The sequence below is a fragment of the Nematolebias whitei genome, chromosome 11 (assembly GCF_014905685.2).
Source record: "Nematolebias whitei isolate Nwh7 chromosome 11, NemWhi1, whole genome shotgun sequence".
NCBI classification, from domain to species: Eukaryota; Metazoa; Chordata; class Actinopteri; order Cyprinodontiformes; family Rivulidae; genus Nematolebias; species Nematolebias whitei.
This window is the reverse complement of record NC_056508.1, coordinates 23,581,693-23,597,352: the sequence shown is the minus strand read 5'-3', so window position 1 is coordinate 23,597,352 and position 15,660 is coordinate 23,581,693. Positions and strand designations below refer to the sequence as shown.

The 15,660-nt window shown below is 42.5% G+C and overlaps 1 protein-coding gene across 1 annotated transcript in view; it reads left to right on the top strand.

Annotated features, from left to right (window-relative positions):
• Nucleotides 1-14,254, top strand: part of dvl1a (dishevelled segment polarity protein 1a) — a 28,502-nt gene extending 14,248 nt beyond the window's left edge. Inside the window, exons 5-15 of the mRNA XM_037684033.1 lie at nucleotides 3,817-3,955; nucleotides 7,330-7,423; nucleotides 7,554-7,623; nucleotides 7,735-7,874; nucleotides 8,314-8,390; nucleotides 9,341-9,408; nucleotides 9,563-9,640; nucleotides 9,722-9,856; nucleotides 10,118-10,285; nucleotides 10,387-10,602; nucleotides 13,684-14,254. Coding sequence (XP_037539961.1) covers nucleotides 3,817-3,955; nucleotides 7,330-7,423; nucleotides 7,554-7,623; nucleotides 7,735-7,874; nucleotides 8,314-8,390; nucleotides 9,341-9,408; nucleotides 9,563-9,640; nucleotides 9,722-9,856; nucleotides 10,118-10,285; nucleotides 10,387-10,602; nucleotides 13,684-14,174 — 1,676 coding nt within the window. The 3' untranslated portion in view covers nucleotides 14,175-14,254. The remainder of the gene's footprint in view (nucleotides 1-3,816; nucleotides 3,956-7,329; nucleotides 7,424-7,553; nucleotides 7,624-7,734; nucleotides 7,875-8,313; nucleotides 8,391-9,340; nucleotides 9,409-9,562; nucleotides 9,641-9,721; nucleotides 9,857-10,117; nucleotides 10,286-10,386; nucleotides 10,603-13,683) is intronic.
• The last annotated feature ends 1,406 nt before the right edge of the window (nucleotides 14,255-15,660 follow it).

Genomic DNA, 15,660 nt, shown 5'->3' with positions numbered 1-15,660 from the left:
TGTGTGTGTGTGTGTGTGTGTGTGTGTGTGTGTGTGTGTGTGTGTGTGTGTGTGTGTGTGTGTGTGTGTGTGTGTGTGTGTGTGTGTGTGTGTGTGTGTGTGTGTGTGTGTGTGTGTGTGTGTGTGTGTGTTTGTGAGTGTAGGGTGTTTTTCACCAGCTAGCCACAATCCATTTATCCACGATGAATACCATCCTGTCAAAGAACGCTGATTTTTCTGAAATTCAATTCAGTTCAGTTTATTTATTTAGTGCCAAGTCACAACAGAAGTCATCTGAGGGCACTGAGCAGAAACATTCACAAACATTATAAATGGCAATAAGTAAAAGTGGTCTATCTAAGGAAGCAGCAGACTGTGATGAAACTTCACTTCATCACAGTCTCTCATCCTGAGCAAGCACAAAGGAGATGGTGGAAAGGAAAAACTGTCTTTTAACAGGAAGAAACCTCTGACAGAACCAGGCTCAGGACAAGTGGCCATCTGATTTGACCGGCTGGGTTTCAGAGGACAGGAAGGAGAAATAGATACACAATGGCAGGTCCAGGTGTACCCCCTATTTGAAAAAAGACAAAAAACATATGTTAAGGGTAGAAATGGTTACAAACACAAACGGGTAGCGCAAAGTAAGTAAAGACAGCAGCAGAGTGAAGAAATGTGATAATTTTTTTTCTCCAGCAGTCTTAAGACTATATAGCAGCATAACTAAGGGATAGCTCAGGAAACCGAAGCCAATCCCAACTATAGGATTTATCAAAAAGGAAAGACTTAAGCCTAATCCAGCAAAGTTCAGTCAGGTCCTCTGGACGGTTTCTTTGTGTTGAAATGTTTCGTCTTTCATCCAAAGGACTTCATCAGTCCAAAGAGCTGCAACTACCATAAGTAGCTCACGCACATAGTCGGCCAACCAGTTTGATGGTGATAAGATGGTTTCCGGAGGATGAAAGATGAAACATTTCAACACAAAGAAACCATCCAGAGGAGATGACTTTGTTGGATTTTTAAAAAAATCTGGATTATTGAGCACGAACTTTGAAATGTAAGCCCAGTCTTAAAACTGGACTTAGTATCAGTCTCATGGACAGAAACTGGAAGTTGGTTCCACAAGAGAGGAGCCTGACAACTGAAAGATCTTCCTCCCATTCTGCTTCTGGAAACTCTAGGAACCACAAGTAAACCTTCAGTCTGAAATGTTCGAGGAAGTCTGTTCCAGCTGTTATTTCTTTTTAAACTGAGTCACTATGAAACGTTACCAAGAAAAGGAACGAAAACACTTTGATTCAAACAAATATTTTGGCAGAATGTGAAACTTTCATGGCAGGAAGTGTAATAAATGAGCAGATTCTGCTGCTTGCACTCTGCTGTTGTTATTTATGGTGACTCACCCAGTTTTAACCCTCCCTCTGTGTCTGTTCCTCCTGTCCTCTGTGCACAGCGAGCCTGTCTCTCTGCATCCTGCGCTCCAGGCTCATTAACCAAATACTCATTAATTTATGTGATGCCATTAGTACCACAGAGCTCGGTGTCAGTTTGGGGTTGCAGGAAGAGATCTGACTTGCTCCTATCCAGTCATTTAAACAAGAATCATCTCTTGGCTGCATCTCTTGATGGTGCTCTTGGCTTGTCGATGGATATGCACCAATTTGAACAGCTGTTGTTTGTTTTTTCCAGTTTTATGTACCACAAATTTAACCAGACCTACTATGGTCCAGGTTTCCTGCCCTCATAAGTAAATTACGATTTACTTCAGGGTCCTATCATAAACCTCTTTCGCTCAAAACCCAGTTTCGCTTTCTGTCTGCTCGCCTGCTCGTTTGTTGGAGCTAATTAAGTGAAACCGCCAGGGGAGCTGGGATGGCCCCCTAAGGCCCATCAGCAGCTCTGACACTCATAAATCTGCCCAGCCAGCCCCGGTGAATTGTAATTCAATTTGGCTCAGTCTGGAGGTTGGATGTGCAGCCGTGTGAGGAAGAAGGCGTCTTTAGCCCCGCCTCCACCTCTGTGTCTCGCTCCCTGCAGCATCAGCAGCAGGAATTTCCCTGACATCTTAGACGCTTGCTTCAGGTTATCAGCACTCCGTGTGAGAACGCCTTCATGATTTGAAGAGTACATCTCATCTACACGTATCCGGTTTTATTTTCTGTCTGTGTTGTTGGATTTTAAAAGCAGCAGTTTGAACAGGATGAACAGGTGTCTCTCCCAGAAGGCAACATGGGATTAAAAGCAAACTGTCTCAGAACCGCCACATGCTCTGCATCTTAACTTTTAATACATAGCAGAGTGCACGTGGATCCTGCAGGAGACGAAGAAGCACTGCTGTTACGCGACATTTAATTTTGTTCAGTGCAGTCGGGATTTAGCTCAAAGAAGACACGGCTAAGCCAAAGTACTTACGTTTGTATCAAAGTATTAACTCAGAGCAGAAAAAACAGCTGCACTGGACCCATCATCTTATCGGAGCTATTTTTAAACCATTTTCACAATCGTAGTGATAAAATAAATCGGGCGTTAAATAACCTCAAGTTGCTTTCACCTGAGTGAGGGAGGAGACGGGGACGGACGCCGTCTAAAACCCTGTATTATCTCTGTGATCATGTGATTGGTCCGGGGCAGATTATTGTCAGTCTGCTGTATAGTTGCATGCCCTGGGAGGGATGAAGAGAGGAGGCAACACTTTCTCCTCACTCTTAGATCACTTTGGAGTGGAGACAAACTGTCTGCTGAGGTGAGGGCTCGTGTTCAGTCGTGGTTTTGTCGCGCAGCAGATTTCATTTAGTGGTTTTGGTAGGTGCAATGTCTCAGTGAATATTCTTTAGAAACTTGAAGTTTTGCTTTATGGAGAGTATTTACTCATGAAGTTTGTTTTCAAAGCTGTGCAGTTCATTGTGTTTTCACATCAAAGATGGATTTTTTTGTAGAGTTTTACATGAATTCAACTGGTTTTTATTTGTGGATTGTAGTTAACAAACGTCACATTGGTTTTTAACTCTTAATGTCAAAGATTGTGATTTAAAGTGTTTCACATGCTTAGTCAGAAAATAGTTGTTGTCTTTTTGTTTTTCTTGCCTCTCCAGAGTACTTCATGCTTGTTCTCCATTATTGTCACTGTCTTTATTATAGATGAGCTGTGAGCAGCTGGTGGGCTGAGGCAGTCTGAAGCTCAGACCAGCTTTTAGAGAGCGACTGGCACAGACGGAGCAGAGCGCAAAGACACAGATTATCAGTCTGGCTCGCTCAACCTGCATACTTTCCTTTTTGTTTATTTTGTTTTCTCTGGCGGGACTCATCGGAGCGTGGAAGGCAATATGTCTGTGTAAATCCTGACGGTGGATGTCAAAGCCCTTCTGCTGACCAGCAGCTCAGCTTTCATACAAGCACCGTCTGGATGGAGCAAGCGATGGAATCCCCTGCATTGCTGGAATGTTTTGCTTGCTCAAGGCGAACATGTTGGCGACCACGCCCTTTTTGCCTTACAAGACCTTTCCAACAAATCCGCTGTCACCCTGAGACAGCGCCGCCTCACCTGCAGTGTAGGTATGGGGATGTGCAGGGTGGGCGGAGTCTGCCTGGAGAGTGATAGACAAATTTCTGCTTTTCCTTCATGTTTTTACACAGACTTGATGAATGTGATGCATCATTCAGTTGTAGGTTAAAAACTGACTCACGCTGCATTTCTCCTTGTCATGTCAGATCTTTCTGTTTCCCCCGCTGCAGTTCTTCTTTTCTCACTACTCCGACTCATTCTGCTCCGACCCCACGATGAGCGCCGTGACCTCCTGTCTGACTCACTTCTCCTCTGCGCTTTCCCTCTCTTTGCAGTCCCACGCATCAACGGTCACTCTAAATCGGAGCGCACAGCGCGGGACTCGGCCATGGGTTACGACAGCGCATCCGTAATGAGCAGCGAGCTGGAGTCCAGCTCGTTTGTTGACAGCGAGGAAGAGGAGGACGCCAGCAGGTAATGCTCTACCTTGCATCAAAACGTGCTTCAGTGGCATCCAAACACTCAGACAGGACCACAGGTTCATCATGCTGACACACATCAAGTCCTTTTGACACTTATTAATTTAAACCAAAAGTTTCAATAATTTAGGGTTTGATAAGTTAAGTTAGAAGTTTAGGCCCAATAAAATATCAACGAGCAGTATGAGTGTGACATCACAAGTGAGTTTCACAATATATTTATTACATTATAAATGTTTTTTATATACAGTCAACCTGTGTGAGGTTTTTTTGTTATGGTTCATTTGAACATCTAAATTATAACCTGGTCCATTTTTTATTCTGTGAAATCTATACAGTAGAAGATAATTCCCAAAGATCATAAAATCCTGTGCATATAACACACACACACACACACACTGAATTAATTTAGATTTCGAGCTCTAACATTCCTTGAAGGAACGTGACTAAATATGACTGAGATGATGTTTTGTTGAGAAATGACAACGATGTGGTCGTTTTGGTTGAACCTTGAAAAGTGTGTCCTCTCAGGCGACATCATAAGATGACACATTTATGTACTCACACACACGACTGACTTAAAGCTACTGCTTTAAGCCAGTTGGTTGCGGCAGCGATCTTGAATTGCATTGACTTCAAAAGGTGATCAGCTTTAAATATACAACCAACAATTACTTTATGCAAGTTTTATTAAATATTGTCAAGTGGTACTTGAGATGTTTTATCAACAGACACACAAATACTTGGGCTAAATTATTATGTCTTGATGATACTGTGGGTGATTAAATTTCATATAATTAGTAAACTTTAGGGCCTGTTTTCTTGTGCTGGGACCATTTTGAATCTGTTTGGGGTGTTTTCTGAAGCCTGAAGTCCACGTTTGATGGTGACACGGACACACGGACTGTTTGAACCACTCCCCTCAGGCAGGAGGCTTCGGTCCATTCGGACCAGAACCTCCCGCCATAAGAACAGTTTCTATTTCAATTCCTAGTTTGTGAACCTCGTTCTTGACATGGCGATAATAAACTGATTCTGATTCTGATTCTGAAATGTGTATCCTGAAACATTTTGACACTGAATGTGAGTTACCTGCGCTGTAAACAGAGTTCTGTCAGTCAGCAACACACATCAACGGGTCTGCTGATGTTTCTGTAAAACTGACAATACAGTAGTCCCTCGTTTATCACGGGGGATCTGTACCCTGAAGCCCCGCGATAAGTGAAAAACTGCAAAGTAGGAATAGTAGTACAAGTTGTAAGTAAAAGTTTATTTTAGTATATATGGGGGTGAAGGTGTTTTAAACCCTTCCCGCACTCTTGCAATATTTTAAACAATGTTTCTAAACTCTATATTTTCTAAAAGAGCACAGAATGTCATGATTTCAGCTCCCTGCCTCGTCTGCTCTTTGCCACCTGCAAGTGCTGTTGGCCACGCCCACTTCTCCGCTCATCACACTGATCAGCTGCAGCAGGAAGTTTATCCTGCAGCAGTAAGGGCTGCACAAAGCTGTAGGAGGAAGTTTTTTTTCTGCAGTATGGGCTTCACAAATGTGCAGCAGGTGCTAAATAATTTTAAATAATTTATTTTGAATAATAATTCCATGCCGATCGTGCGGCTCATCCATCAATCAGCCAATTGTGTGTCATGTCCAATCTTATTTTGAAAAACCGTGATAGAGCGAGTCCGCGATAAACGAACCGCGAAGTAGCGAGGGACTACTGTATATTCAGACATCTGAACTGTACTATTCTGACAAAAGCTTCAGAGCCATTTGATTTTCTGTGTCGTCTCTTAAAAAGCTTAGTTGCCTAACACTAAATACGAGGAGCCAAAATGATCAGTGCTGTTACAGAGCTCAGTGTTAGAGCAGAGACTGGAGAGTTAAAGGATCCACAGTTCTCTGACAGCCATCAGCTGTTTTACAGTAACATTACAGCTGTGGTAGTTAGGTGAATATAATGCTGTTCTGTGATTGACAGCACATTATAGCTTACAGCAACCCATAGCCAGGGTCCAGCATCTCTAAAACTATTAAAACAAACATTAAACCAAATCAGCTCACCCATAAAACATCCTTTATTTCACTTTCATTATTCAAATATTGGCAAAAACATATTTTTACTAAGGATTCTGATAAACAGTTCAATGAAACATTTAGCTAAATAAACAGAAATAAAAATCCTCTATCATCGGAAATTCCCAAATGTTGCTGTTTAATTATTAATAAGAAGGGAGCTAAGTTGACTTGTTTTTTAAACTCTGAGATGCTCGCTCAGCTGCCTGTTCAGTCCAGTAGGAGGTCCTACATCTGGAATTGACAGATCACTGTTCAGTCTATACAACGTCCAGACCACCTCCAAAGGTGGTTTGATTGAAAATGTTTTCATTGCATGTTCAGACCTGTATTGGTGCTATTCAACTGCAATGGGACATCTAAAAACCAGTTTAGATGACAGATCTGAACAGCCATTTAGAAAGCGGACCAATAAAAGGTTAAAGTTAGCATTGAATCATTTTTAATCACAATGATTTGATGTTCATTAGCACATCTTGGAGACTCAAAGCCTCCCAGTAGAGTTGCATTCGGGCCCAAAAACATCCAGTCTGACCCGGCCCCAGCCCGCAGTCATCATTTCATTCCACCACATGTACCACGTGTGGTGTGTATGACAAAATAAGAACCTTGAATCCTTGAATCATTTCCGAACCCCACCGAACCGAACAGTAATTACAGGTTCGAACCAGGAAAACCCTCCAACATTTTTAATTAGTTATTAACGGTCGGGGATGTGCGGCTGAATTAAGGGGCAGAAGATCAGAGCTGAGGGTGTTTGTTCTTTCATGGCCGTCAAAGAGCCTTTAAACCCTGTTTCTGCCTGCATTCCGATTTATTCACAGACCCTGCTCTGACACGTCTGCTTTGGGATCTCACCTCTTTGGGTCTTCGGCCGCGCGCGTCCGCTGAGTGCAGCGGCTGAATGAACGTCCATTTGTAAATCACATTGAGTATCTTGGATAGAAAGAGTTATACAAGTACAGTCCATTTCCCACAGAGAACAAAGAATATTTTCTTCCAGTATCAAAACCTGATGTGACAACAGTCCAGTTGTTTTAGTTCATTGTCTTTAAAAACCCTACGCTCACTGTGAAGTATTTATCTGTGGTCCGTAAACATTCAGACGATTAGATGTTTCACACAGTTTAAGGATGTCGTCTGAATATTTCCACTCAACAAGTCAAATAAATTCAATAAATTTGATGTAACAGAATATCCACGAGTCGACCCTCTTTTTAATTTTGATATCCCACCTCTCCTCACTCTCTTTTCTTTTGACACGAGTTTCTCCTCTGCTCTTGTGTTTTCAGGCTCAGCAGTTCCACAGAACAGAGTTCTTCTTCACAGCTGATGCGCAGACACAAACGGCGCAGACGGAGGCACAAAGTGGCCAAGATAGACCGGGTACGCCTGTCTGAGCCCCATCACCGCCTCCGCTGAAACAAACACTGATGAGATGAGACTTCATGATATAGACCTGATGCCACTTTTTATTCACCATGCACTCACTAGAAACCTCTTCCTGCCTTTTCAGTCTTCATCCTTCAGCAGTATCACAGACTCCACCATGAGCCTCAACATCATCACCGTCACTCTCAACATGGGTACGTTCCACATACTTATTGTTTTAGTTTTTTTTACTGAGGAAAGCTATCTTACTGTAATCTCTCTGACACCAGCTTTAACTTTAATGCTCTTTTCTGTGTTCCTGACAGAGAAGTACAACTTTCTGGGAATCAGTATTGTGGGTCAGAGTAATGATCGGGGAGACGGAGGTATTTACATCGGCTCCATCATGAAGGGAGGCGCTGTAGCTGCAGATGGCAGAATAGAACCTGGAGACATGCTTCTGCAGGTGCACCTCCTGTTTTGATTGTAAAATCGTTTGGTGCAGAAGATGTCAGTCAGGATTCCTCAGCAGCATGCTGACACATAAAGAGATGCTTATCTAATTGTGTTTTTAGCCTATCAGTAAATCAGGACAGTTGCTTCCCGTACAAGACTTTATAAAAGTTTTCCTTCCTGTTTTTGCCATATTTTGTTCTTACACATGCAGTACTATGAAACTCATGATGGATTTCTGTTACCTCCTTCTTAAACATGCACCACCAAACAAAGAACGTAGAACTTACAGAAATTTTAAAGACCCAAGAGTTCATAGAAATCATTGAGTGCAGAGTACAGCTGCATGCAAACATTTCAGTCTAAACTTATCCAGATGTTTTAGTCACAAAGGGTGTTTGCTAGGTAATGTAATGTGATGTAATGGCCTTTTGTTGTTGTCTGTGAACTAGGTGAATGATGTGAACTTTGAGAACATGAGCAACGATGACGCTGTGAGGATCTTAAGAGAGATCGTCTCAAAACCTGGGTAAAAACATTGAACTCCTCAGACCAGTACTAATGATCTCCGAGATGATCACGGACTGTGTTTGGTGTAATGTTACACTTTAAAGTCTTACCAAACTAAAACACTGAAGTGTCACTAAAGTGCAGCTGCGTGGTTTATAGAAAACAGAAATCCTATTTATAAAGAGTCAGTGCACCACGCTTGTTGTTAGAGTTGTTGCAGACTTTACTAAAAGATGCCATCTAACTTTCTGAATGTGGATCAGATCTTCTGCCAGACTTAAACCATATAAGATTTACAGACAAATAACACTATAATATGAATATTATATATTTACTGGCAAGTCACTAATGTAAAATTGACTGTAGGGTAAAGGTTTAAATAAACGGTCTTCAAAGTTCATGCTCAATAATCCAGGTTAAAAAAAATCCAACAAAGTTCAGTCAGGTCATCTGGATGGTTTCTATTTTTTTTTTTATTATTCATCCAAAGGACTTCATCAGTCCAAGGAGCCACAACAAACTGGAGTCCCACAAGCAGCACACTCACATAGTGGACCAACCAGTTTGTTGGTGATAAGATGGTTTCTGGGGCCCTCTCTGATGAAGTCCTTTGGATGAAGGATAAAACATCTCAACACAACAATTGAAACCATCCAGATGACCTGACTGAAATTTGTTGGAGTTAAATAAATGGGTTCGCTTGAACTGGAATATTTTTTAAGACATGAACTTTTAAGAAAGCAGCACATAATCCACATGAGTGTTAATCATCTCCAATCCAGCCAGTAACTAACTTTTTATTTCTCCAAACAGAGGTTGTTCTAAAAACTATTTATATCAGATATGAACAGAAATGTCCAAAAACATTTAATGGATGAACGACAAATAGTAAAAATAATTAGTGATGTTGTGTTGCAATATTTGAATATTATTTATGAAAAATACAAACGTGTATATATTTTTCTTCAGTCCAATCAGTCTTACTGTTGCCAAATGTTGGGATCCATCTCCACGGAGTTACTTCACCATCCCTCGAGGTAAACGACACACTGGACCTAAATCATTACTGCAGATGATAAATATTACATCATAGATATTGTTTTTATCCATATTTAGTGATGAAATTAGAGCTGGACAATCTTTATTTGTCGTAACTTAAAAAATTAACTGCTCTGTGTTTGATCTGTTTAGCTGAACCAGTGAGACCCATCGACCCTGCAGCATGGATTTCACACACCACAGCCCTGACAGGACCGTACCCACACTATGGTACATGCACCCAGCTTATTCCTTTATCATGCTGAAATGGGATCATACAAAACCACTGAGTTTTTCTTCTCCCTCCATCAGAATTTGACGACTTGCCTCTGTCTGCAAGTAAAACAGACATGGCAACCATCGTTAAGGTGATGCAGCTGCCTGACTCAGGCCTCGAGATACGAGACAGGATGTGGTTGAAGATCACCATCGCCAACGCAGTCATTGGTGAGAAAAAGCTGAGCAAAGCTGAACTTAATTTAGCAGCAGGTCTGAGGTTTTAAAATGGGTTTACTGTAAGTTGTGCAGGTAGGTTAAGAGGCATATGTTGACTGATCTTGGTGTGGTTTGTGAGCTGTGACGATTTTACAGTAATTCTCTCCAATAAACCAGTTTTAGTCCTTGCACGTGGTTCTTGGTCGTGGTGTTTGTAACACATCAGCAGTATTGTTGTATGACAGCAGGTGTGTGCGTTCGCTGCTCCCTCAGGTGCTGACGTGGTCGACTGGCTTTACTCCAGAGTCGAGGGATTCAAGGATCGACGAGATGCAAGAAAGTATGCAAGCAGTTTGCTGAAACATGGCTACCTGAGACACACGGTCAACAAAATCACCTTCTCTGAACAGTGCTACTATACGTTTGGGGACCTCTGTCAAAGTACAGCTGCTTTATAATCTTCTTAGATCAGTAACTCAACCCTTGAATCTGTTTTTGCAGAAGGGATGTGCTAAACAATTCTTTTTTTCCCTCTTTTGAAGATATGGCATCATTAAATTTAAATGAGGGATCCAGCGGCGGAGGATCTGAGCAGGACACTTTGGCACCTCTACCTCCTACCAACAACCCCTGGCCTCTGGGTGGGCAGCCGTTCCCCTACCCTCCTTTTCCCTCCGCGCCCCCCAGCTTTCCACCAGGATACTCAGACCCGTGCCACAGTTTCCACAGCGGGAGCGCCGGCAGTCAGCACAGTGAGGGTGAGCACAGGAAGACTCTGACTCGACACATCATCAGTTACCATGATCCAACTCAACAAACCATTTCAGTTACATGACACGAGCGTTAACAGCTGTCTGACTAATGTTAGCTCCTCTGGGAAGCTGCTTTCTCCACAGTTTGTGTTTTCTAAAACACGTTCCTTCATTGTCAAGCTCTACCCTGAGCACCTTAAGTCTCCTTAAGAGCTCTGACGGCTCTGCAGTGCTGGGTGTGGAAACCCGATCAACATAAACGATTGTACTTCACGCTGCCTCTCTGTCCGTTATTGGACGATGGTTTGTTTTCATTTCCAATGAAAATGTGATTCGTGGTGCTGCATGATTTCAAAGGAGAGTGGAGAGGTGGAGGGATTGTCAAATTATACATTTTATTATAGCAAAATAATTCACATGTAATAACTAAATTATCGTTGTCCTGAGTGATTCATCCAAATATGATCATCTTTTGTGTTCATTCATTCTTTCCCTTAAGACAACCAAAAATAATAAAAAACTAGAGAAATTGCATTTCCTGCGAAAATGCAGTGTGAATGCTTATTGCTGAAGAACTTGATGAAAAACAGCTGAAATAAGCTAAAAAAAAAACATGCTGAAATGTAGCTGAAATGGAAGAACAAGCCTAAATTAGCAGGAGAAAGCAGAAAGGACACATATTTGCTGAATCAGGTTTAAATAAGCAGAAATTAGCACAAAAAGTAGAAAATGTATTGTAAAAAAGATGAAATTAGCAACATCATAAAAAGTATCTGAAAAGGCAGGAAGAAGCCAAAGCTACACAAAGGAAGCGGAAAGAACTGAAATGATCTAAAAAAAAAAATGTGGACTTCGATGATAAAGCTAAAATTAGCATAAAAAGAGCTAAATAGTAGCTGAAAGAGCAGAAAAAGCTGAAACTAGCAGAAAAACTGAAAGGAGCATAACAAGCTGAAATGAGCATAAAGATGTTATTAGGCTGAAAGTAGCAGAGTTTACTATGAAAAACTTGGAATTTATCTGAAAACAGCTGAAATTAGCTAAAAATGCTAATGTAGCTGAAAAGTTAGAACAAGCTTAAATTAGCATAAGTTAGCAGAACACATTTGCCCAATTAGGCTTAAAGAAGCAGACTTGAGCACCATAAAGTGGAAATTGTCTGAAAAAAGCTGAAAAATAGCTTTAAAAAAGCTGAAAGAAGCTTAAATTACAAGAAGGAAGTGGAGAGAGAACATTTTTGCTGAATTAGGCTGAAAAAAGTTGAAATGAGTGCAACAAAAGTGGAATTGGCTGAAAACGCTAAAATTAACATAAAACAGCTAAATAGTAGCTGAAATAGCAGAAAAAGCTTAAACTTGCAGAAATAAGATGAAAGGAGCATAACAAGCTGAAATTAGCAGAAAGAAGTTAGAAGAAGCACAACAATGTTGTAGTTAGCAGAAAGAATCTGAAAGGAGCACAAAACAGCTGAAATTAGCTGAAAGTAGCTGAACAAAGTTTAAATTTGCACAAGGAAGCTGAAAGAAGCTGAAGCAGAACAAAATGTGAAAGGAGCAGTAAAAGGTTGTAAACGGATCTAAAGATTTGAAGGATGTAAAATGAGCTCAACTCATTTTCTATGAGGAAAAAAGTGTCAGAAAAGGCTAAATATTTCAAAAAGCTAAAGTTGCACCAATACCAAAAGGCATAGCAGGATTGTCCTGAATGAGCTGAACGTTTTGATACATGATTTGTTGAAACGGCTCAAAAATTGTGGAACGAGAAAGATGCTGAAAAATGTACGTGAGAAAAATTGATCACAAAAGAGTGAATGCTTCATAAACATTCACACAAATAAATACATGTAATGTTCAGTGTTTTTAGTAAACCAGTTTACTTTGCTGGTTTTAAATGGAGCAAGACAATGGGTTCAGCTCCTGCTTGTTTCATGCATGTGTGCATTTTTCGCAGCAGTATATAACAATTTAATGATAATTTCATAGCTGGGTGAAATAAAAAAAAGCTTTACTGGGTGAGAGTAGTTTTGGTAGAAGCCACTGGTCAGTGTTGGAGGAGTCGTGGGCTGGGAGGTGTGTGTAATTCTGTTATTCCCTCTGTTTTTGCTGGGCAACCTTAGACTGAAGGAGGAGGTAGTCCCAGGACACTGGGGGAACCGGTAAGCCTGCTAACCCCCTCTCCTCCGCTGCTGCTCTCTGTTTTCACTCACAACTCAGTCTTTCTTCTGTCCCTCCTGTGTTTCTCCTGCACTTAGCATTCCACCTATCAAACAGCAGCTTTAAAGTTGTTGGTTTTTTTTGGTTGATGTTGATTTTTCTTTACTTTTTTTTTTTTTTTCCTCCGCCAGCCTCATGAACTCTCTGCCCATGTGTAATCTGTGTGTGATTCTCCTGATAGTTGATTCTCCCTCGCTGCACCTCTGGGCATGCGTTTGTTCTGTGCTGGGAGGTGCATGATGCAGGATGATCACTGAGGCTTGTGCTGGTTGGAGCGGGGTGGACGATCTTGTACCACTTCACCCCAGTACTGTTGGGGCTCATTGCTCAGGTGGAGGAGTGGACTATTTGATTCTGCAGCAGTGTGGTACATCTGCATCAGTGTGTCCGATCGGCTTTAAAACATGAAGCTAAAAGCATCAAACTGATGGCGTCACAGGCGGTGATGAGTAATAATGTACTGATGCTGGTGGATCATGTTTACTACCTGTGAGTGATTCACTGTTTGGGGAAACGTCAGACAAAGCTCATGATTTTAGCCACTTTTAAGTGAAACTGTGAGATAATCATGTTTGCCCTTGACTCTTGCTAGACTGGTCACATCTTAAACAAAGTGCATTAACGTGTTTAATCCATGTATGTGCAACACACCAAGTATTCCACAAAGATCCTCTCATGTGACATTGTGTTTGTTCATTCCACAAAGGCTCCGTCAAGCTGTTGTTTAACGTGTGACCTTGTAGTTTCTTCAACAATCAGCTGCATTAGCTGCTCCTGACTCGGTTGTGTCCGCAGCGCCTCACTTGGTGTTTTCTGTTTGACCGTGCGACAAAAGACTCAAACTGTCCTTTTCCCTCCCCCTTTTTTTCGACAGGAAGCCGAAGCAGTGGATCCAACCCCAGCGCAGGCAAAGACAGGCGCTCCCCGCAGGAGAAGTGTCAGAAGACGACGTGCAACGAGTCGGAGCTGGGCATCCGCATAGGGAGGCGCAGCGACAGGTCCGCCAGCCAAATGAGCCATCACAGCCACGCCCGGTCGAGCCTCAGCCACTCGCTCAGGAGCCACTCTCTCTCTCAGAACAACCACCCGTCCTTCATCTACAGCCACGCCCTCTTCGCCCAGCCGGGCCCGAGCTCCTGTGCGCAGAGCGAGCGGAGCCACGCCTCCTCCTACGGCCCCCCAGGCTTGCCTCCCCCTTACTGTTTGGCTCATCTGGCTCCCAAAACCTCAGTCAGCAGCAGCGCGCCACCCGGAGCCCCCCCTGGGAGAGAGCTGGCGTCCATTCCTCCCGAGCTCACCGCCAGCCGCCAGTCGTTCCAGCACGCCATGGGTAACCCCTGCGAGTTCTTCGTGGACATCATGTGACAGGACAGTGCCTTGAAAACACAGCGAGCACAAAACGTTCCTCTCTTCCTCAGTCTTTTTACCAGAATGTAGATGCCAACACCCCCCCCCCCCCCCCCCCGCTATCTGACGTCCACAGAAAGGAAAACCTGCTGCATTTAGCACAAAGGATGGAGTCGCGCTCCGCAGCACAGGTGCTCTGCTGAACTCTTTTTTTATTGACATGTACAGTTTGTGAAACGTGAGTGATGTTCAGTGTGGTGACGTCTTGAAAGCTGCCATGCAGATGTTCTTTGGAGTTTACTCTCTTCAGTATATTTTCTGCTCTGCAAGACCTTTAACGTGGCTGGGACTGGATCTCAGTGCCCCAGACCTGGACATTCTGGCCCAGATCTCTCGTGCCACTGCGTCTGTGCGCACCCTAAAACTCTGCACACGTTCCTCCTGCCCGCTCTCACTTGCCAACACTACCCTTGGTCCACTGACCTTTTCGGCTTCACGGGGAAGGAGTCCCCCCGCCATCAAAAAGGCTGCATAATGCATGACTGTCTCGACGGCTTTAACTGAATTTTCTGAATTCACTTTGTTACAAGTATTAACGTTACCAGAGGAAGGAGGTCACCTCGTAACAACGTTCTAAAAGATGAATCCATACACTGGATGATTTGTGATGATATTTATGTGGTTATGTTGCGTTGACGATGTCATCGTGTGTCTACTGCGGCTCCCGACAGACAATCAGACATCGCGTTTTGTGAGTCGGCAGCCATTTTCCACAGTCTTAGCTGTGCTTTATTCGAATGTATCATTAATGGAAGACACCTAACACAGCTGTTCACCTCAAAGTGTAATAAGCGTCCGATTCAGTAAGTCTATGGTAAAAGCCGTAGCTTCTCACCATGTGGTGGATTCTACATAATGTCTGAGCTGTTTATAATGCCAATCGTTTTTCTGGTTATAACTAATGACTTCACATTCGATGTGAATTTAAACTAAGCTCAAGGGGAACCCTGGCCAACAAAATGATCTCCTTGCAAAACAATGACAACTCCCTGGTGTGTGTACCTAAAGACAGGGAAATAACTTAAACTCAAGTTCTCTGAGCACTTTTCCATTTTGTCCCTCCCTTTTAGTATGAAACACTGTTTGCAATCAAAGCTTTCTCTTTTAATTTTGTTTCATTACAAAAAGAATAAATTGTACATAGAAATTTATTATATATATGAATTAAAAATATATATGTTCAAATGTTTGTTGACCATCATTGAACTGTGTGTGTGTGTGTGTGTGCGTGCGTGCATGCGTGTGTGTCTTTATATATATATGTGTGTGTGTGTGTGTATATATATGAGGTGTGCTGCCCAAAGACACCACGTGATGTGCAGTGACTGGGGATCGAACCGGGGACTTTTGGGTCCCAAGCCGGCTGCCCTGCCTCTACACCATCTCGGCTCCCTACTGTGTGTGTGTGTGTGTGTGTGTGTGTGTGTGTATGTATATATATATA